The sequence below is a fragment of the Balaenoptera physalus genome, assembly GCF_965194825.1.
Source record: "Balaenoptera physalus genome assembly, chromosome: X".
Classification (NCBI taxonomy): domain Eukaryota; kingdom Metazoa; phylum Chordata; class Mammalia; order Artiodactyla; family Balaenopteridae; genus Balaenoptera; species Balaenoptera physalus.
Window position 1 is genome coordinate 14,739,560 of NC_138903.1, and position 20,778 is coordinate 14,760,337.

The 20,778-nt window shown below is 41.1% G+C and overlaps 1 protein-coding gene across 11 annotated transcripts in view; it reads left to right on the forward strand.

Moving 5' to 3' along the window:
* Positions 1–20,778, forward strand: part of REPS2 (RALBP1 associated Eps domain containing 2) — a 228,584-nt gene that overhangs the window by 54,795 nt on the left and 153,011 nt on the right. For all 11 annotated transcript variants that reach the window (XM_082447092.1, XM_082447100.1, XM_082447096.1 and 8 more), the window contains exon 2: positions 11,345–11,468. In XM_082447092.1, the coding sequence (XP_082303218.1) occupies positions 11,345–11,468 (124 nt within the window). The remainder of the gene's footprint in view (positions 1–11,344; positions 11,469–20,778) is intronic.

The following is a 20,778-nucleotide window of genomic DNA, read 5'->3' on the forward strand; positions in this document are numbered from 1 at the left end:
TTGGGTCTTCCCTACTACTGGGGTGAGTTTTGGCCTTGGGCCACAAATGTTGACAAGCCGGATCTGGGGTCATAACCTCTGCCATTCATTCATTCATTCATTCATTCATTCATCTATCAATTAATTATCTTGGCTGGATTCAGTGTGCAATTTAGTATAGGCTCTCTGGTCCTAAATTAAATGGCATCTTGGGGGATCTGAAAGATAATGGAGCTTCCAAAATTGATTTGCAACTTGGGAGTAGCTTACATGTTGGGAGATCTTGGATCATTATGTGTTCACAGATGCATAGGGATGTTTTCAAAGAATGGTTATGAAGATTTATAACACCTTCTCCTTTTAAAACTAAAAAGCAAATAAGTGAAATAAGACAGATGAAGACAAATACTGCATGGTATCACTTATATATGGAATCTGAAAAAAGAAAAAAAAATGTTGAGCTTATAGAAACAGAGAATGGAATGGTGGTTGCCAGGGGTTGTGGGGTGCAGGAAATAGGGAGAGTCACTGGTGAAAGGGTACAAACTTTCAGCTCTAAGATGAATAAGATACGAGGATCTACTGTATAACATGGTGACTGTAGTTTATAATGGTATTGTGTAAGTGAAATTTGTTTAGAGAGTAGAACTTAAGTGTTCTTACACACACAAGAAAGGTAAATATGAGAGGTGATGAATGTGTCAATTAACTTGATGGGAGGAATCCTTTCACAGTCTATACGTACATTAAGTCATCACATTGTATACTTTACATATATGGCAATTTTATCTGTCAATTATACTACCTCAATAAGGCTGAAAAAAGCAAAATATCATTTTTAGCATGTGAATTATTGCATAGATTTTGCTCATATCTGAAATATGGCTCCAGTTGGTTGCTGTGGAAGTTTATAGTAATGTAGGAAGCCCTAGTTCAAAAGCTCCTGAAAATTTTAAACAAATGTATATAAATGGGTGGAAAATGGGGGGGGGATACATGTGTGTTCTTTTCTTCTACTGGAACTGTTCACCCTTTAAGTTGGCATTTGCTTATGTAGCTGATTAGTTTAGGAAAATACCTTTCTGCCCGGCTTTGAGCGTATCTGCAGGATGTCATGCATTGCTCTGGGAGGCAGTGTCTTATCAGGGCTTGCTAACCCTTTCTGTAAAGGACCCGGTAGTAAATATTAGGCTTTGAGGGCCAAGAGGCAAAATTGAGGATATTGTATAGGTACTTTACATGACAAGAGAGCAAGCAAACTTCCACAAAGTTTTTATTGACAAAATTCAAAATATGATAATTGAGTACAAGTTTTTTTTTTTGCGGGGGTGGGGATTAATACAGATCTACTAGTAAGAAGCATGGAATTCTTGTTTTGGGGATAACATTTTATCTCATAGAATTCAAAGTTAGTGTTCCCTATTATCAAATTGACTGCAAATGTTCATCTGTAAAAACCATTCTCAGCACATATAAGACCAGGCAGTGGGCCAGATTTGGCTCGTGAACATCAGTTTTCCAACCCCTGATGTAATGGAAAAACCTTTACATTTGGACCCAGGCACATGTAGGTCTGAGTACTGGCTCAGAACCTGTGACCTTGAACATCTCACTGAACTTTCTGAGTTGTGGCATTTATTTGTGCATAACTGGAGGTAAGGACAGCCACCTCATGGAATAAATATCATCCCCATCTTTGTTACGATTTTTGTGTTAAGATTCCAGTTCTGTAGATGCTGATGTAATTTAGCTAGACTTACTTGGAATTAGTATTGGGCAGAGTCAAAAGCTGATTTGTCAGGGGATAGAATTTTCAAATGGTCTCAATGTACTGTGTGAAAATATGTTTTTGCAGTGGAGCGATCTAGCAGTCACCCTCTTAACCAAATGGCCAAGCTTGGCAATTAGTGGTGGGATGTTCTGAAATTATGTACCCCTCACTGTTGTGTACCTCTTACTATATCACAGTACCACCTGTGTGGTGTTCTTGCCAGAAATGTTTGACTTGAATGTTATCCCAAGGAAACAAATCCAAAATGTGGAACATTCTGCAGGACAACTGGCCTGAACTCTTGAAAGGATTCAGTGTCAATGAAGAACGGAGGTGGGATTGTTTTAGATTAGGGAAAGACAAAGGAGACATAAGGTAAAAATGTAATGCACGAACATTGATTAAATCCTAGATGGGAGAAGGGAAATTCAGTTCTATAGGCCATTTTTAAGATGATTGAGGACATGAGAGTATGGACCATATGTTGTGTGATAATATTAATGTTGACTCCCTCAGATGTGGTGATGATGGGGGGATAGTGTAGGAGAATAGTCCTATTTTGGTAGGTGAATAGTAAACTATTTAGAGGTGGGGGAGGGAGGAAAAAGAGGGAGGGAGGAAAAGGGAGTTGGGGGAGGATGAGAGAGAGAGAAAAGAGTAAGTCGTTTCGTTCAGCACGGCTTACTTCCTGTCTTGGCACTGAGTGTGGTGCTTTCAGTGGGGAGGTGCCCAGGATACTTTAATAAGTACTTTAAGGTATTAGTGGGCTTCCGTGTCTGAAATCACACCTGAGCCCTGACTGTCTGTCTTCTCTTCAACGGGATGGGGGTTTGGCTTAGGCATGTGCTATGGCACCTCATGTTGGGTGATCAGGCCTGGGGGTTCATATTTTCTTGGGTGGCTCACCCAGGTCCCTCTGGACTGAAAGTCCCTCTTGATACTTAGAACGTTTACATGAGTGGGAAAGGAAAACCCAGGACAGTGGACCTGACTCTTCAGCTGTTTCCCGAGAGGCTGAGGTACAACTTATATGCATGTACTTTAAATCCTCTTTATTTCTGTTTTTGAGGGGGCCTGTGTGGAGGCTGGCGTCTCCTGGGGGTATGCTAAGCAGAAGGAGGCTGGAGGCTGGAGGCAGAAGGCCGTGATGCATCTTTAGCGCACTGAGTGGCTGGAGCACCACTGTGGTGTTCTAGATTGCGAGGCCAAGGGCCAGGGGTAGGGGCCGAGGGCCAGGGGTAGGGGCAGAGGGCCAGGGCAGAGCGTGGTGCAGTCTGCTCCTCATTCTCTGACCCTGCCTGGTCCCTCCTAGCTGAGCAGGGAGGGGACAGAGCAGCTAATACGCTGTTATATTCCTGCAGGAACTCTTCGGGCTCTGTGGTGTGAGATGACTAAAGCCCCATTTAACGGTCACTTGTAAAAGTAATTATAAGATCAGAGAAAGAAGAGCATTCTGGTACTATGGGCTGTGAAAACTAATTAATTCAACAAACATTTCTTGAGCAACTGAATATGTAGTAAGCATCGTAAAGTATAAGTCCTGGGGGATACAAATGATAAAGATATACTCTTGCCTTGTGCTGGGCACTTGAGGGGTATGGGAAAGAGATGGGGTACAGGGGAGACAATGACCAGAATACTGATTTTGCTCTATTAAAAGGCTAGTGATGTGACAGAAAAGCATAGTGAAAAGGACTATGGGAATACAGAATGGAATTGACTGTGGTTTCAAAGATAAGGTTGGTCTTGAGGTGATTTGAAGAAAGAGTCTGGTGGGTAAAGATGGGTAAAGACGTGGGGAGGGGGGACTTTCCTGGTGGTCCATTGGGTAAGACTCCACACTCCCAATGGAAGGGGCCTGGGTTTGATCCCTGGTCGGGGAACTAGATCCCACATGCATGCCGCAACTAAGAGTCTGCATGCTGCAACTAAGAAGTCTGCGTGTCACAACTCAGAAGTCCACATGCCACAATGAAGATCCCACGTGCCACAACTAAGACTCAGCGCAGCCAGAAGGAAGGAAGAAAGGGAGGGAGGAAAGAAAAGAAAGAAAGGAAAGAAACATTTAAAAACAAACAAAAAAGAAGTGGGGAGACATCCAGCTTCCAGGTGGGAGACATGCCAGGTGCCGAGAGGCCTGCATGGCTGTCCTGTGTTGAGAGACTGGTTGGCATCTGGAGTGGCTGAAGCCTTGGATGCAGGGTGGGGAGGAGACGGGCTTGTTGGAAAGGTAGTTTGGGCCAGATGGGAGGGCCTCAAAACCATGCTCAGGGCTCTGGGTTTTACAAGAAAGGGCACGAGGAGCCCCGGAAGCCTGCTTGAGCTGGGGGGATGGTCTTGTTTTAATAAGATATCATGGACGGAATGTGGAGGATGGTGTGTGAGGTCCCAGGAGTCTGGGGGCCGGACTTGAAGGAGTAGGTTTGTGAGCAGAGACTCTGAACTTGGGCAGCTGTGGTGGAGGGAGAATAGAAAATAGGGGTCTTCCAGCCCCTCATGCCAGGACTTTGAATTTTTAAATCTCTCTGAGGAAGTCTTTAAAAATACTTGAAAGAGGAAGCTTATTCAAACCTTTGAACAGTTTTGAAAATTTATTACAATTCAGCTCGGAAAGAAAGTATTATTTCAGGCAAACTGGAACGGGTGTGGACTGATTACTCAGCACAGCCACTTAATCTTTCAGAATTAGGTAGGAGGGAAGCTATTTTAGTGGCCTTCCATATTCTTCCAGAACTTGGTCCAGGTTCCTCCCAAATGGTCAGTGAATTTTTCTGATGCGTATCCAGCACCCCGACAGTTGAGTGTACATCTGTAGGCTGTGAGGAAGTTGATTTCATCCATTCCTTTTTTTTCCCCCCATCTCTTCCCTTCCACCTGAGAAAACAAACATGAGTCCATAGGTTCTTGTAATGTGTTAGAACTTTGCACAATGTGTGTAACCTAAGATGGGTCCAGCTGAGAGGGTTACAGGTTTGGAGTTTAGACTAAAGAAGAGGAGTGGAGTCTTTTCATTTTTTCTTTATTTTGAGAAAATCTTGGCAACTTGGACTGTTTGAAGGAGCAGTTACATAAAATATCTCCTGCTAGTTGAGTATCTGGGATAAAGCACCACCATTTTTTCTTTAGATTGCATTAAAACATTTCTACCCACAATTTAGAGCTTTTCCATGGAGAATTTAGACTTAGAACATTTTGAACCTCAAAAAAGAAAAAAAAACTTACAAAATTAACCTGCATTTTGGACTGAGAAGTCTCAAGCTTATGAGATTCCATATGTAAGTTCCAAAGGCCTATAATTTATCATCTTTGCGGCTTGACTATTTCAGAAAGTTCTTGGCATGTCTCATGGAAGTTTGGTGTACAAAGAGCAAGAAGAGTGGCCTATGGGCTTACCTCACTTATGTGTGTATATTCTACGTTGGCTACAAAGCAGTGATTCTACTGGTATATAGGAGCAAAGGACAGATTCCAAGGTAAATGAGGCGGTTTACTAATGCCGGATTTGGGGGTTAGTCTTGAAGTACCATAGTGAATATTTTAGCAGCAATTTCAGTTACCTTTAGTTAAGAGCTTTTCTAGTTCTATGTGATAGTTATGGTAAAGGAAGGTTACCTTGATAATAAATTAACACTGACTGAAATATAGTTGTTAAATTGTTCACATGGCAAGGATTACAATTTCTTCATATTAGGAGTTACTCTGCAAGACAACTATATTGATGATGTTAGTTTTTTCCATGTATAGGCAGTCCTGTATCTGAAGATGTGTAATTTATTTATTCACAGTAAGGAATGTATTATAAAACTCAATTACTTGAGCTTCCATGGTGGTGCAGTGGTTAAGAATCTGCCTGCCAATGCAGGGAACACGGGTTCGAGCCCTGGCCCGGGAAGATCCCACATGCCACGGATCAACTAAGCCCGTGCGCTACAACTACTGAGCCTGCGCTCTAGAGCCCACAAGCCACAACTACTGAAGCCTGCACACCTAGAGCCTGTGCTGTGCAACAAGAGAAGCCATGACAGTGAGAACCCCGCACAGTGCAACGAAGAGTAGCCCCCGCTCGCGGCTACTAGAGAAAGCCCGCACACAACGAAGACCCAATGCAGCCAGAAAAAAAAAAGAAAAAACAGTTACTTTTTATTTGTGAGGGTTGCTTCATTCACTTGATGGAGAATTTTTTGGACTGTATGCTGTGTGCCTATCCTTGCGCTAGGAGATAAATAGAAGTTACTCATTGCCCTTGGAGAGAAGACATTTTAATGGGAGGCAGAGATAAACAGATAATTATAATATTTGATAAGTGCTGAAATAGACATTAAAAAGCTTGAATATGGAGAATTTCAAAATGTATACAAATATACACAGTAGGAGGATGAGCCCTCACAAACCTGTCACCCAACTTCAGGCATTTTCAACTCTTGGTAATGCTTGTTTCACCCATACTCTCCAGTTACTCCCTTTCCTCCTTTTATCTTGGAGCAAATCCAAGACAATAATGTATCATGTGATAGACATTTATAGACATTTGAATAGTCAGAGAGTACACTGGGAAAAGAGACTATACCTGGTGACTTGAGAAGGAGCTACAGAGCAGTAACATTTGAGTTTAATCTAGTGGGGAGTGAGGATGTTGTAGGTCCAGGTGAATGGGATGGAACCCAACAATTATTGAACACTGCTAAGCATCATATCAGGTTCATTTAGTACATTATTTAATTTTTTCCCTCATAGTCTTATGGGAGAGACAATATCTCTATTTTATCAGTATATATGCGGAAACTAGATTTCAGCCTGACCAACCTTGACTTCAAGGCTGTTTAGTTTCCCATCTTCTGCAGCGTGTACCCTAGGCACAGAAATGTAAAAGGTCAAGATGTGCTTGGGAAAGCAGGAGAAGCTGAATGCAGCTACAGAATTGTGTACATGTGTGTGTGTCCAGAGATGAAACTAGAGAAGCTGCTCAGGGCCAGGTTGTGAAGGAACTTTAATGCTGCGCTAAGAAGATAGGATTTTGTCCTGAGGTGGTGGGGATCCGGGCTGAGATGCCTTTAAGCATGAGAACAGTATTGTTAACTTTTAAAAGGCAGATATGCAGGCACTATGGAGGATGAACTGGAGTTGGAAGATGAGCTGAGGAGAGACTGGTTCGAGAAAATTATTTGTTCAACCACTATTTATTAAGCATAATCAACGTGGCAGGGAAAGGAACTGGTGAGCAAGACATACATCTCCCTATTTCATGGAGCTTAGCCTAGCAGAGAATCAGTTACCTGCAAATGGCCTATCGTGATGTGATTTTATAATAAGAAATATATATTTGGTCTTCAACCCAGTTCCTGGCACAGAGCTCCAAAAACCCTTGAGATTTCCTGTGATAAGAGCAATAAAGGTGTCTTGTTATGTTAACGAGGTGACTTTTGGAAAAGTCCCTAGGTAAGAAGGTTGGAGGCTGCTTCCAGGGGACCAGATGATTAGAGGGTTAGAACTTTCAGTACTCCCCCCCAAGCCCCACCCAAACTGGAAACCGTACAGATGTCCAGTGGCAGAGGAAAAATAATACTGAGTAACAACAAAAATGAGTGAACCACAGTTTCACTCAACAACTTGGAAGAATGTCACAAACAAGTTTAGAAACAAGCAAGACTAATCTGTAGTATTAGAAGTTAGGAAACTGACGGGTGGGTAGTGACTAAAAGGAGCTTCGAAGGGGGGCTTCTAGAGGCTTGTAAGTTTTGATTTCTTTCTTTTTTTAAAAAAAATTATTTATTTATTTGGCTGTGCCGGGTCATAGCTGTGGCATGCGGGATCTTCGTTGCGACACGTGGGATCTAGTTCCCTGACCAGGGATTAAATCCAGGCCCGCTGCATTGGGAGCGTGGAGTCTTAGCCACTGGACCGCCAGGGAAGTCCCTATTTCTTGATCTGGGTGCTCGTTATGTAGTTGTATTCAATTTGTGAAAACGCATCTAACTACGTACTATACACTTATTTGTATGCTTTTCTGTTTGTATATTATGCTTTTCTATAGGAATATACTTCAATAAAAAGCTAAATATATAAATTATTGGAAAAAAGTTTAAGTTTCAAGAGCAACATTTCTTCTAGAAACAAATTCTGATAATAAGTATTGTTGCCTCCTTGCACACCTGAGGAAAACTGACACACTATTATATGAAAGTCACGCTTTAAAAAAGAAACCTGTCCCTGCACAGTAATTTGTGTGAATTCTATTAAAAAATAAAATATGTCACGATGGCCAGGTGAGATATTAGGAAGGATTAAGGCATGGCAAAGGAGAAGATAGCCTTGATTTGGCAGATGGTTCTGTGATAGATGTGGATGTGGTTAGCATCGAAGATAAGTTTCTGATTTGGGATATGGAATTGTTGATGCCAGCAACTGAGGCGAGGGCTGCTGGAAGATCTGCAGGTTCAAGCATATGTGGGGAGGGGCAAATGAGTAGGGCTTATTTAATTTATGTTATGTCTGAGATGGCTTAGGGTATCCACGTAGAGATGTCCAGTAGGGTTTTGGAAAAGTGCATGAAGTATCTGAGTTGTTAGGTTTGGAGAGAGTGGTTTGGTGATCATTAGCATTTGGATGGTCACTGAAGCCTGGGGAAAGAATGAGATTACCAAAGAGCAGTGATTCTCAACCTTGGCTGCACATTAGAATTACCTTGAGAGCTTTACATGAATACCCATGCCTGGGCCACACCACTGACCAATTAAAGCAGAATCTTTGGGGGTGGAGGCTAGGTCTCTTTATTTTTCAAAAGCTCCTCAGGTTATCCTAATATGCAGCTAGAATGGGAACAAAATAAACAAGTAGACCAAAAAATTAGACAATGGCATGTTTATTGAATGGACACTATTGTGGGCACTACTACTTTAGCCTTCATGAGGTAAGTACCTGTTTACACTTAAGGGGAGACTGAGGCACAAGAGGTAAGTAACTTGCCTTAGGTTATACAGGTAGCCGGTTGGTGCTAGGGCCAGGATTCACTCCAAGAACTGTTCTCTTTACCATAACACCCTATTGCTTCTCCACTCAAGAATGAATCTGGGAGGGTTGAGACTTTTGGAATGGCAGTGTGAGAAACTCAGCAGATCCTCTTTCCAGTGAAACAGCCTCTTAACTGGTAAAAATTGTAAAGGATAATCATTTAAAGTCTCTGGAAATTGACCTGAAGACATACAGCAAACGTAGAAACATTTATTCAAGAAAATCTCCTAAATCTCAGTAAGAACAGTGAACCAGCAGCCTTTGAGCCACGACCTCTTCCTCTCCCCACCCCCACCAGTTCCACATGGTGGAGGCTCTGTTTTCAGTGGGTCTAGCCGAGAAGACAGGACTCACTCCCCACAACCCCAGCTCATAGTCTAGGGCTAGGAGAGGTGGACTGTGGGCTGCTACTGGAAGTACCAGAAGTACCAGCAGGAGAAAGAGAGAGAGGGCCAGAAAAATATTTGAAGAAATAATAGCCGAAAACTACCCGAGTTTGATGACAAACACTAGTCTTCACATCCAAGAAGCCCAGCTCTGTCCTGACTCCTGTGGCCGCCAGTCTCACTGTGACTGCAGGCTGGGGATGCCTGCAATACAGTGAAAATACCTGGAATGCGGGTGGGAGAGAATGGAAGTAAGGCCAGTTAAAATGCCACAAAGCTCGCTGTTCTTCCTGAGATTCAGCTGTTTTTCTTGAATAAACACTGCCCGGATTGCTGCAGACTTTTGGTTAATTTCCAGAGTTCTGTCCATTTTGGTTGGTTTCTCATTGCTCTGATGGAGGAGATAATTTTTGGAGACGCTTATTCTGCCTTTGTTTGTTGACATCCCAGTTGAATTTTAATAGGAATTTTCTTCAGATTACTTAGTGTCTGTTTATAGTTTGTTCTGAAAGTGTTTGTGAGGTTAATTATTGGAGATCTAAAACTCTATCCATAGGACCAACTAAGAATAATAATAAAAAATGCACAGTATATCTTTATAGCAGAATATTATGCAGTTGTTAAAATAAAACGGTAATTTTAACTGTGCGCTAGAGAAAAATATTCAGGGGATGACGCTAAATGAAAAGCAAGTTGCAAAATAGTATGTGGTATTCTATTTTCATAAAGTTTGAATAAGCAACGAGAAAAACTGGTGTGTGCTATGTATATATGCCGAGAACATTTCTAGAAGAAATGTATAGTGTTTTCCTCTGGGGCACAGGGAGTGGGGGTGCTTCTTACTTCTTCACCCCCACTTACTATTATTTGAACTTTTGAGTATCTCTTACTTTGAAGTAACTTTAAAGAAGTCATTGAAGGGACTTCCCTGGTGGCATGGTGGTTAAGAATCCGCCTGCCAATGCAGGGGACACGGGTTCGAGCCCTGATCCCACATGCCGCGGAGCAACTAAGCCCGAGCACCACAACTACTGAGCCTGCGCTGTAGAGCCTGTGAGCCACAACTACTGAAGCCCACGCGTCTAGAGCCCATGCTCCGCAGCAAGAGAAGCCACCGCAAGGAGAAGACCGCGCACCGCAACTAGAGAAAGCCCGAGCAAAGCAACAAAGACCCAACGCAGCCAAAAAAAAAAAAAGTCATTGAATATTTAATTTGTTATTTTTAAACTACCAATAGGACATATCATGTTAGTTTAAGGTCTGCAAATGAAAGAGATCGCAATATCTTGATAATATTTGTGTGTATAGTACTTTTTTTTCTCTGAAGTGTGCACTCAAGATGTAATTTTAATGCTTAGGAAATCATTTTGCTTGAGAACTTAAAAAATAATGAACTCAGATTTCCCTGGTGGCGCAGTGGTTAAGAATCTGCCTGCCAATGCAGGGGACACGGGTTCAATCCCTGGTCCGGGAAGATCCCACATGCCGTGGAGCAACTAAGGCCGCGCGCCACAACTACTCAGCCTGCGCTCTGGAGCCCGCAAGCCACAACTACTGAGCCCGCGTGCCACAACTACTGAAGCTGCGTGCCTAGAGCCCATGCTCCGCAACAAGAGAAGCCACCGCAGTGAGAAGCCCGCGCACCGCGACGAAGAGTAGCCCCCGCTCACTGCAACTAGAGAAAGCCCGCACGTAGCAACAAAGACCCAACGCAGCCAAAAATAAATAAATAAATTAAATAAATAAATTTTAAAAAATCATTAAAAAAAATAATGAACTCATTTTTAATTTTGATCAACTAGGATAATCCACAGGTAGTGGTGATGACAAATCTGTTCTCTTTTCACCCCGGTGACTTTCTAGACTTTAGACTTTGTATATTACAATCCACCCCCTGAAAAAGTCACTCTTTTGTAAGAAGCTTAACAGCCATCCTTTGTCACCTTTATTTTTATCTTTGAAAGAGGAGGAATAATCACCCAGTCCTGAAACATCACGCGTAGGTAGAATTGAATTATCCAAATTGAAAACCTCCCTGCAAACCGGATGAAAAAGAATGCGACCAGCCTGTACCCGTAGGTTCTCCAGGGACTTTTTGGTTAGTTACCCCATGAAATCCGTGAGATTTCATAATCTATTTTGTCTCATTTTGCTGTTATGAAATGGAGTTTTCAGCATCCTTTCTCTTGTCTGTTTTCAGATCACAGAACTCTGTGGTGCAAAGCGGGTTGGTTATTTTGGTCCAACACAGTTTTACGTTGCCCTGAAATTAATTGCTGCAGCACAGTCTGGCCTCCCCGTGCGGATAGAGAGTATTAAATGTGGTAAGTATCTCCCATTGATACATTTTATTATCCATGACAGGTTTCCTGTTTATGAGAACCATTTTTAGTGGGTTTAAGGCCTGTTCTATAAGCATTTGTGGAATTTTTCCTTTCTTCTTCCAACTCTTCTTTAAAGTAAAATAAAACTTACCAGGTAGCTTAGTGTTTTTTTTTTTTTTTTAAATGAGAAAAATTCAGATAGTGACCTGAGATTAGTTCCTTTTAACTCACTTGCAGTTAAAAATAGATTTCGTTCTTTAGCCGGAAAAGATTGGGACAGGATTCTAGAGCCTGTGGCAAAATAATAAGACCGTTTAATTTTCCACTCGAGGAATCTATAATGTCATTTAAGGCTCTGTTAGGGCTGAGTAACTGGGAGAATTTGAGTGGAACTGCCCCTTCTGTCTCTCTTCTTTCCCTGCCAGGCACATCAGGTATGATCATCTTTTAATCTCCCAATTCTCAAAGCACTATTTTCATGATTGTTAAGTACTCGGGGGCTACCAAAATTTTTGCAGAATGAATTTATCTTCTCAAAGTTTTGATTTACCATTTTCTTACCCTGCTATCCCTGCCCCCAACCCGCGACATACTTGAGCACTTAAACCAAAAGTAAAGCCACAATCCCTTAGCATCATCTGCAGTGCTTCAGTACTGGTTTTACCAGGCTGTTTAAAGAAGGTGATTATTCAGTGGATGTGCTGAGGTCCTTTTTTAGTTCACTCTGATGTGAATTACTTTCCTATGGCCACACAGCTATGCAGGAACTTTGTCCTTTTCCTCATTTTGAGATAAAAATCACTCAACTGTTCCTACCTGTTCTGTGAAGTCCCTGGTGGACCTCAACGTGGGTTGAGGATTTATGGTTAGTCCATGACAACCTTGTAGGACAGCTGCAAATAGCAGAGAAGATTCTGATAGCTTGACTATGGGAAGTGAAGCCTTTTTACACTAACCATCAGTAGGCCGCAATCATCTTGCTAATCTTTATTAAAGGCTTAGTGGGTGCCAGACACTGTCTCATTTAGTCCTCATGACATCTACCTAAATTAGATAATTGTGTCAGTTTGCATTGCCTTCGATAAGCTGTGATAACAAGTACCATTGAAATCTCAGTGCCTTAATGGAATAAAGGCTCGCTTCCTGCTTTGCGGTGGGTCAGGTTGAGTAACTTGCCTAAGGATTGTAAGGTTCTAACCAACTCTAGCCAGGAGCTCAGCCTCCAGTTCCCGTGCTCTTCATTGCTATGCAGAGTAGCCTCTTCTGGATGATTCTTTCTGTTTAGTAAGGTGCTGACTCGAATCTGTAATCCTGGATGTTTTCCAAATGGGAAAAAAAATCTGACCCCCAAAGCATCCCTCAGTATTACAAAATTTGGTTCCTTGAAATAGGTTTCATGATGAAGTATTATTTCAGTGGCTGGTTTGGTGTCTAACGGTCACTGCTATCATTCACTTGCTGTGATTAGTTCAAAGTTACAGCTCACTGAATTTCGATTTGTGGTAGGCACTGATAGTTTCCATTCCATTGTAAATGGTCATTAAGCTTTATTGTAGTATCCCCCAACTTCATCTTCTGGAAGAGTTAAGAGCTGCTTTGTTGTATAAAAGAATAAACTTCTGACACCTTTGTTGCTTATATTTGGTTAGACTGAAGTCTTTTACCTGATTTGTGCTCAGATCTACAGCTTAATTTCCTGGGGGGAGGGGGTGGAAGGGATGGACTAAGTTATCACTTGTGTAAAGGATTAACCCTTTTCCCAAATACAAGGCTTTCTCCCTTGTAGTTTATAAATCCTGATGCTGCCTTTTGCCTCTGAGGGTTTAATTATACTCAGAGTTAATTCTGAATTTTCTTCCTTCATTTAAAGATTTATTAAATGATAGTTATTTGCAGTCAGCATATGTTGAGTAAGGATGAGGGCAAGACTGGGCCAAACTTTGAGCTGCTACTTAGCATTTTCTGATTTGTTGCTTGAAATACATTAGCTTAATGTTTGATGACACAAACCTTGAAGGCCAAAGAGAATGCTATCTGAGAACCTAACCTGAAAAGCTACTATCTCTAAAAGGCCCTATCACACCCAAGGAGTTGTGAGTCTACCCTTCCTTCTCTAAGAGTCATACCCTTATTTCATGAATGACATGTGCCTGTGTGTATGTGTGTGTTAACCTCTAACCCCTAGCCATTCCCATTTTGCTGAATACCCCTACCATATGCAGTTGCTTAAGCCAGGAACTTAGAAGCCATTTTTTTTTTTGATATTTATTTTTTATTTTTTCTTATTTTTTGGCTGCACTGCACAGCATGTGGGTAGAAGCCCTTCTTCATTCCCCCCTTTCCCTCATTCACAATATAATCCATCAAAATCCACTGCGCATTCCCTCCATCTCTCTGCCTCTGCTAGACCAGGCCACCTGCAGCCACACCTGAGCACCACGATGATTTTGTCATTGGTTTCTTGGCCTTCTCTCTTCTCTACTCCAGTCTCTTTTCCCACACAGCCGTAAGAGTGGTCTTTTCAAAATAGCCACCAGTTCATTTTATCCAGCTTCTTGAAACCCTCCCAGTGGTTGCTTGTTGTGCACAGTGCTAAGTTCAAAGTCCCTACACTGATCTGTAAGGCCCTGCATAACCTAGTCTCTGCCTACTTCTCCATCCTCATCTCAAAACTCTTCTTCTTGCTTGCAGTCTGTCCCCCAGCCTCACTGGCTTTCTAGCCATTTCTGGGCCACCTCTTTTCCTGCTGTAGGAAAGACCATATGTTATGTCAAGGTGTTGGGTTGCTAGCGGTCTGTTCTTCCCCCTCTCCTTCCCATGCCGGCTCCTCCTCCTTATTCTTCAGGATTCCGAGGCTGTCCCCACCATCCTATCTAAAGTATGTCCTGTCAAATTAATTCATTAACAAAGGAACCAGCATGTAGTAAAGCTGGTTCAAGAACGTCAGAGGTATTTATAGTCATGGAAAGAAAGAATGCTGGAATAAGATTGCTAAATTACATATAAAATTGATTAATGCCCTACAGCACAATAAAACTGTAACTGGGTTATTATACTCTTTTCTAAGATAAAATTCATTTGCATTGCTGTCAGACAAGAAGTATTTGTTAGCTAACAGTTTTCTACAAGTTAATATCTACCCTTTCAGAATTGTAAAATGCCTAATCAAGAGTAAATAGTAACTTAAAAAGCACACATCCCTAGGGAATTAGGTAATCCTTGGATGGGCCTGTTAGATAATGCTAGATAATGTGGCAGTCCCCTCCCTACTTTATTCTCTCTCATCGCCTGCTCCTTCCTAGCACTTTTATCAGAGTTTGTAAATACTCCTTTACAGGTTTGACAAGTTTTTTGTCTGTCTTCCTCAGCAGTCTGCAAGTCCAAGGGGAAAGGAGGAGCATCTGGTAATCCCTGCACTGAGGGGCCTTGTGGGTACTCAGAGCATGTCTGTTGAATGAATGAATGACTGACTGACTGACTGAATGAATGAAGACATAAATGCCTATGCATGGGGAGCGAGTCTTAATCAGCTGCCACTCTTTAAACTCAAACATTTGGAATTCAGGTTCACCTGGACCTCCTGAGGGATGCCTACAAAAGTCATCTTTCTCAGGCTTTGGTTCCCACCCTCCTCTGCACTTGAGAATCATCTGGGTAACTTTAAATGCAAAATAAAAAATACAAGTACCTGGGGCCACCTGCAGAAATTATCATTAAATTAGTCTGGGGTGTGGCCTGAGCGCGGGGGTTTTCAGAGCTCCCCAGGTGATTCTTCTGTGGAGCCAGGGTTGAGGGTGACTTCTAAAGACAGCTGGGTGGAGTATTTTCAGGAGCTTTGCTTAAGCTCTGAGTACAGATTTGGTCACATCAGGGCCTGAACTGGGGGTAGGCAAGAGGCGCCCAGGGCGTATAACTGTAGGGGGCGCTCGCTCCCCGAGCCCTGCAGGTGCTGACACTGCCTTTCCAGGGCCCTGAGAGCGCTGGCCCCAGGCTTCTCTCTGGCCTCACCCTAGTGGGAGCTGGGGCGACACGTTTGGTGAAAGCTGACTTAGAAGGGCGGTCGGCGGGTGTGAAGTTCAGGGCCAGCAGAGAATTCCTGCAGAGGAAACCACGTGCGAACATTTGCCCTGGGAGCTCCTGTACCTTCCTCCTTTCCGAAGACAGGCCAAGAGTGGGTGTGAGGACTGAGGGAAGGTGTAGCAGGGTCAAGAGTAGGATTTTGAAGCTTTTTGGTGCTATGGGCCCCTTTGGCAGTGTGAAGCTTGTGGACCCCTTCTTGGGATAATGTTTTTGTTTTTTTTTTTTAAATCTTATTGGAGTATAGTTGCTTTACAATGTTATGTTAGTGCTGCTGTACAGCAAAGTGAATCAGGTATATTTATACATATATCCCCTCATTTTTGGATTTCCTTCCCATTTAGGTCACCACAGAGCACTGAGTTCCCTGTGCTATACAGCAGGTTCTCATTAGTTCTCTATTTTATGCATAGTACTGTATCTATGTCAATCCCAATCCACCAATTCGTACCCCCCCCACTTCCCCCCCTTGGTAGCCATACATTTTTTTCTCTACATCTGTGTCTCTGTTTTGGAGTAATACTTTAAATGCGTACAACGATGTGGGATAATAAAGGAAAGCAATTAAAACTGACCCTTGAACAACTGGAGGGTTAATCCATGTATAATTTATAGTCGGCCCTCCATATCCGTGGTTCTTCCACATCCATGGACCCAGCCAACCGCAGACCGTGTAGTTCTGTAGTATTTACTCTCGAAAAATATCCGCGTATAAGTGGACTCACAGCGTTCAAAGCTGCGTTGTTCAAGGGTCAACTGTATTTTGAAATTAAAACTGAGATATTTAAAAAAGTTGTCATATAGCAATATACATGCTTCTTTATTAATGTATTAAATAAAGGATCTGTGATCCAAATAACTAGCATACTTTCAGAGTAGTGATGAACATAAACAGTACTTCAGGATGTCCACAGCAACTGTAATGTGATATAAAAATATCTGATTTCGGCGGGTGACAAAGTTGCAAGCACTGCTAACGATATTACAGCAGTTCATTGCTTACATTCATAATTGAAAGAAATGCTAACTTATGGTTAGGGTAGGGAGAATAAAGATGTAATTTACTTTCTTATCCAACATGACAGACCCCTTGATTTTTTTCCACAGCCCCTTTAAAGGGGAGTCTCTGAACCCCAGTAGTGCAATAATGTGATTCATGTGGCTTCTAGGGCTGTGTTCCTCATTCCTGACCTGGTGGTAGTCTGGCACAGTCTATAGGGAAAGGAGAAAGAATTAGGACAAAGGAGTGAGTTATTTATAAAAGGAAATGTGTTCTATTTTAAGATGGTTTGTTTGGTTTCCTTTTGTTAAATGCTCTTTTATGAAATTGATAATGGATAATTGTAACTTACTCACTATCACCCCTCCAAAAAATTATAAGATCAGCCTTCCCACACCAGCCTTCACCTGCTCATCTAGCTATCTAGCTTCCCATTTCCAAATTAGCAACAAGTTTTTCCAAATTAACAGGTGGATAGTGCAGGTAGGCGATTATAAGGCTTTGATCAACCCAGGTTTGGGTTAGTAAGACCAACCTGATGTTTTTCCAAAGTAACTTAAGGAAAATGTGTGGGTTCGGCTTCACTTTGGAATTACTGAACATCGTTGTCATTAATTTTTGTTAACCTATAAGTAACTGGTATAAATGAATAGGCGACGAAGAGTAGTGGGAAGAGAAGGGAGCCCCAGGAGGCCAGGAGTGTTGGTAAGGCTGTAGCTCTGCCGCCATTTTGCTGCATGAGTAAGACAAGACCCACCCTCCCCTTCTTGGGCTTAGTTCCTCACCTGTAAGATGTGGATAATTCCAGTAGATTTTCTCTAGACCATTTCCCCCTCTGAAACGCCACAGTTTCAGCCTGAATGTTCAAACCTGCAATACAAAGACTATTTTAATTTTCAGGATGACAGTGTAGCCTAGTGGCTAAGAGTGTAGGCCCTAGCAGTAGACTACCTGATTTTGAATCCCTGCTCCATCACTCTTTATTTGTGTACCCTCAAGCAAGTTTCTTAATCTCTTTGAGCTTAAATGGCTCACCTGGAGAAGGGGTGTACCAGTAGTAGCTGCCTTGTAGTGTTTTTTGGCCAAGCATCTAAGCTGTGCTGTCTCATATGGTAGTCACTAGCCACCTGCGGCTGGCTATTGAGCATTAAAAATGTGTGTAGTGCGAGTGAGGAATTGAATTTTTAATTAAATTAATAATTAATTTAAATTAAAAACTCAAGTAATGTAAAATATTTTTCCATTAAATGCAACTGTATTGTTTTAGTAAGAGTACATTTTACTTGAACCACTGTATTGTGTAAGACAGGGGTCAGCAAACTTTTCCTGTAAAGGGCTAGGTAGTGGATATTTTAGGCTTTGTGAGCCATATGGCCTTTGTTGCAAATATCCAACTCTGCCCCAGAACTGTGAAAGCAGAAGTGGACAATATGTAAACAAAAGAGTGTGGCTGTGTTCCAGTGAAACTATTTATGGACATTGAAATTTGTATTTCATAATTTTCACATCCTGAAATATTTTTCTTTTGATGTTTTCCAAACATTCAAAAACGTAAAACCCATTCTTTTTTTAATGGTAATGCTATTTTTTAAAACTGAAGTATACCTTGATGTACAATATTATATAAGTTACAGGTATACGGTACAGTGATTCACAATTTTTTAAGGTTATACTACATTTATAGTTATTATAAAACATTGGCTATAGTCCCTCTTGTACAATACATCCTTATAGCTTATTTTGTACATAATAATAGGCAGCAGGTTGAATGTGGTCCATAGGTATATCCCCAAGATAAATGAATTAATGTCTGTCAAAAACCATTTATAAGAATGTTCACAGCAACTATATTCCTAATGGCTCCAAACTGGAAACAACCCAAATGTTCATCACAGGAGACTGGATTTAAAACATTTCAATATATTCATAAAAAATGGATTATTCCATAGCAATGAAAAAGAATGAACTATGTCTTTGGATGATTATGTGGTACATTGGATGATTATCACAGACAAAGTTTTGGTCAGAGAAGCTGGTCACAAAGATTAATATTATATGATTCTATTATGTGAAGTTCTATAATGGCAAAGGTAATCTGTGGATTTAGAAATTAGAATAGTTTGCTAAGTGGGACAAGGTGAGGGGATTAACTAGAAAGGGATATGAAGGCAAATTCTACATGATGGAAATGTATCTTAATTTGGGTGTTTGCTATGAGCTTATATATACATTTGTTAAAAGTCTTCAAGTGGTACACTTAAGCTTTATGTGAATCATCCCTCCATACAAAATACTCCTTACGTAATTTAAGAAGAAATCAGTTAGTTGTTAACGTTTAACATTATAGTATTTCTTAGTCAAATCCAGATTTCTGGCCATAATGGTCCATATTCCTTCATAGCAACCATCAGCCAAACTGTGCTGTTCCAGTAGGGTAGCCAGTAGCCACACTACTGCGGCGCCTGAGTGCCTGAAATGTGGTGTATCTGAATTGAGGTCTGTGGTACAGGTAAGTACACATGGGGGTTTGAAGCATTAGTCTGAAAAAAGAATGTAAACGATTATATTAATTTTTATCTTGATCACATGCTGTAATCTATAACATTGGGTTAAAATATACTAAATTAATTTCACCTGTATCTTTTGTGCTTTTTTTAAGGTTAAAAAATTTTAATTGTGGCAAAATATATAGAACATAAAATTTACCATCTTCACCATTTTTAAGTGTACAGTTCAGTAGTGTTTAGTATATTCACGTTGTTGTGTGACCAATCTCCCCACCTTGCAAAATGGAAACTCCGCCCCCATTAAACAACTCCCCACTCCCCTTCACCCCCGGCCCATGGCACCCACCATTGTACTTTCTGTTTCTGTGAGTTTGACGATTGATCCCTCATGTAAGTGAAACGATGCAGTATTTGTATTTTTGTCACTGGCTTCTTCACTTAACATTTTTTTTTGGTAATGTAGCTACTACACAATTTACAGTGATATATGTGGCTGACATTATATTTCCATCGGACAGCGTTGGAGGACACTGCACAGCAGCTGCCACTTTGTAATTTGCCATTTGTTACTGCATTTATGCTGCTTATGTTTCTTCTCATGGATTGAGGAGATTGAAGTATTTCTTGTATTCATGACTCCATCAAACATGGGAAAACAAAGGATTTTTTCACTTAGAGGGTCACATGTTTAAAAAAGGAGAGGCATAGTTTTCTTTGTGGAAGGGAAAAATAGTCATTTCTATTTAATATACAAAGCATTTCTGTGTTCAAAGAATACAACGTAAGATACCATTATGAAACAAATGATTGCTCTGCTCATTGTGTCCTTGGCCCCTATCAGTATTTCATTTGAACTCTTGATGTGTTTCCTGGTGTTAATTCAGTTTGGGAGAAAAGATTCTAAACAACTACTACAAATAAATCTTCTCCTGTGATTACTTGACATAAATCACTGGATAGCAGGTACTTTATTGATTAATTTTGTAATAAAGTTGCACTATTAAATTTGGTGTACACATGACTAGGAAACAACATTCACACTGAACATCAACAAACTAGAGTTTTACTTTTCACTTTTTAAAAGCTTGCAGCATTAAAAAAAAAAAGCTTGCAGCAGCTTAAGAAAAATAGCACCTTCATGAAACTTTTCAATGATAGGGATATCATTATATATGGTTACAATTCTGTTAAGTGAGAGTTGTTTAAAACCTCGTAAACAAAGAAGGTACGGAGAGAAATTCAGCTGTATTTTGTCTTTTGCTATCTGGGGAGAGGGAGGTTCTTTCCCAGGTGAACAATTCTGGAGAAATGCCATAGCCAGGGAAGGAGAATGTGTGACGTGACGGTGTCCTAAAGGACAGCTGGGGGCTCTAGTGTAATAGTTGATATTCATCAGCCGGGTTTGTGTTCCATTGTTCCCAGAGTTATCTGTTGAACACCAGTGAAACGCTGGTCAGGGAGCTTACAAATGCCAGGCATTTACTTCTTTTCTCCCTCAAATAGGGCTTGGAAGTAGCATCATCTTCTCATGGGCAGATTAGAGTGCAAGTTATTTTATGTGATCTCGTTCCATTTTTTTTAGATCCTTTTTGCAGACTGAGCTGAAACAAATACCTTTCTGAGAAGAGAACCATAGGATTAGCTGATATTTGATTTACTAAGAATCTAGACTTTCTTTTTTCTTGCCTTTTTTCTTTTGAAGTCCATTCCTGCCTTGAGTGTTGGA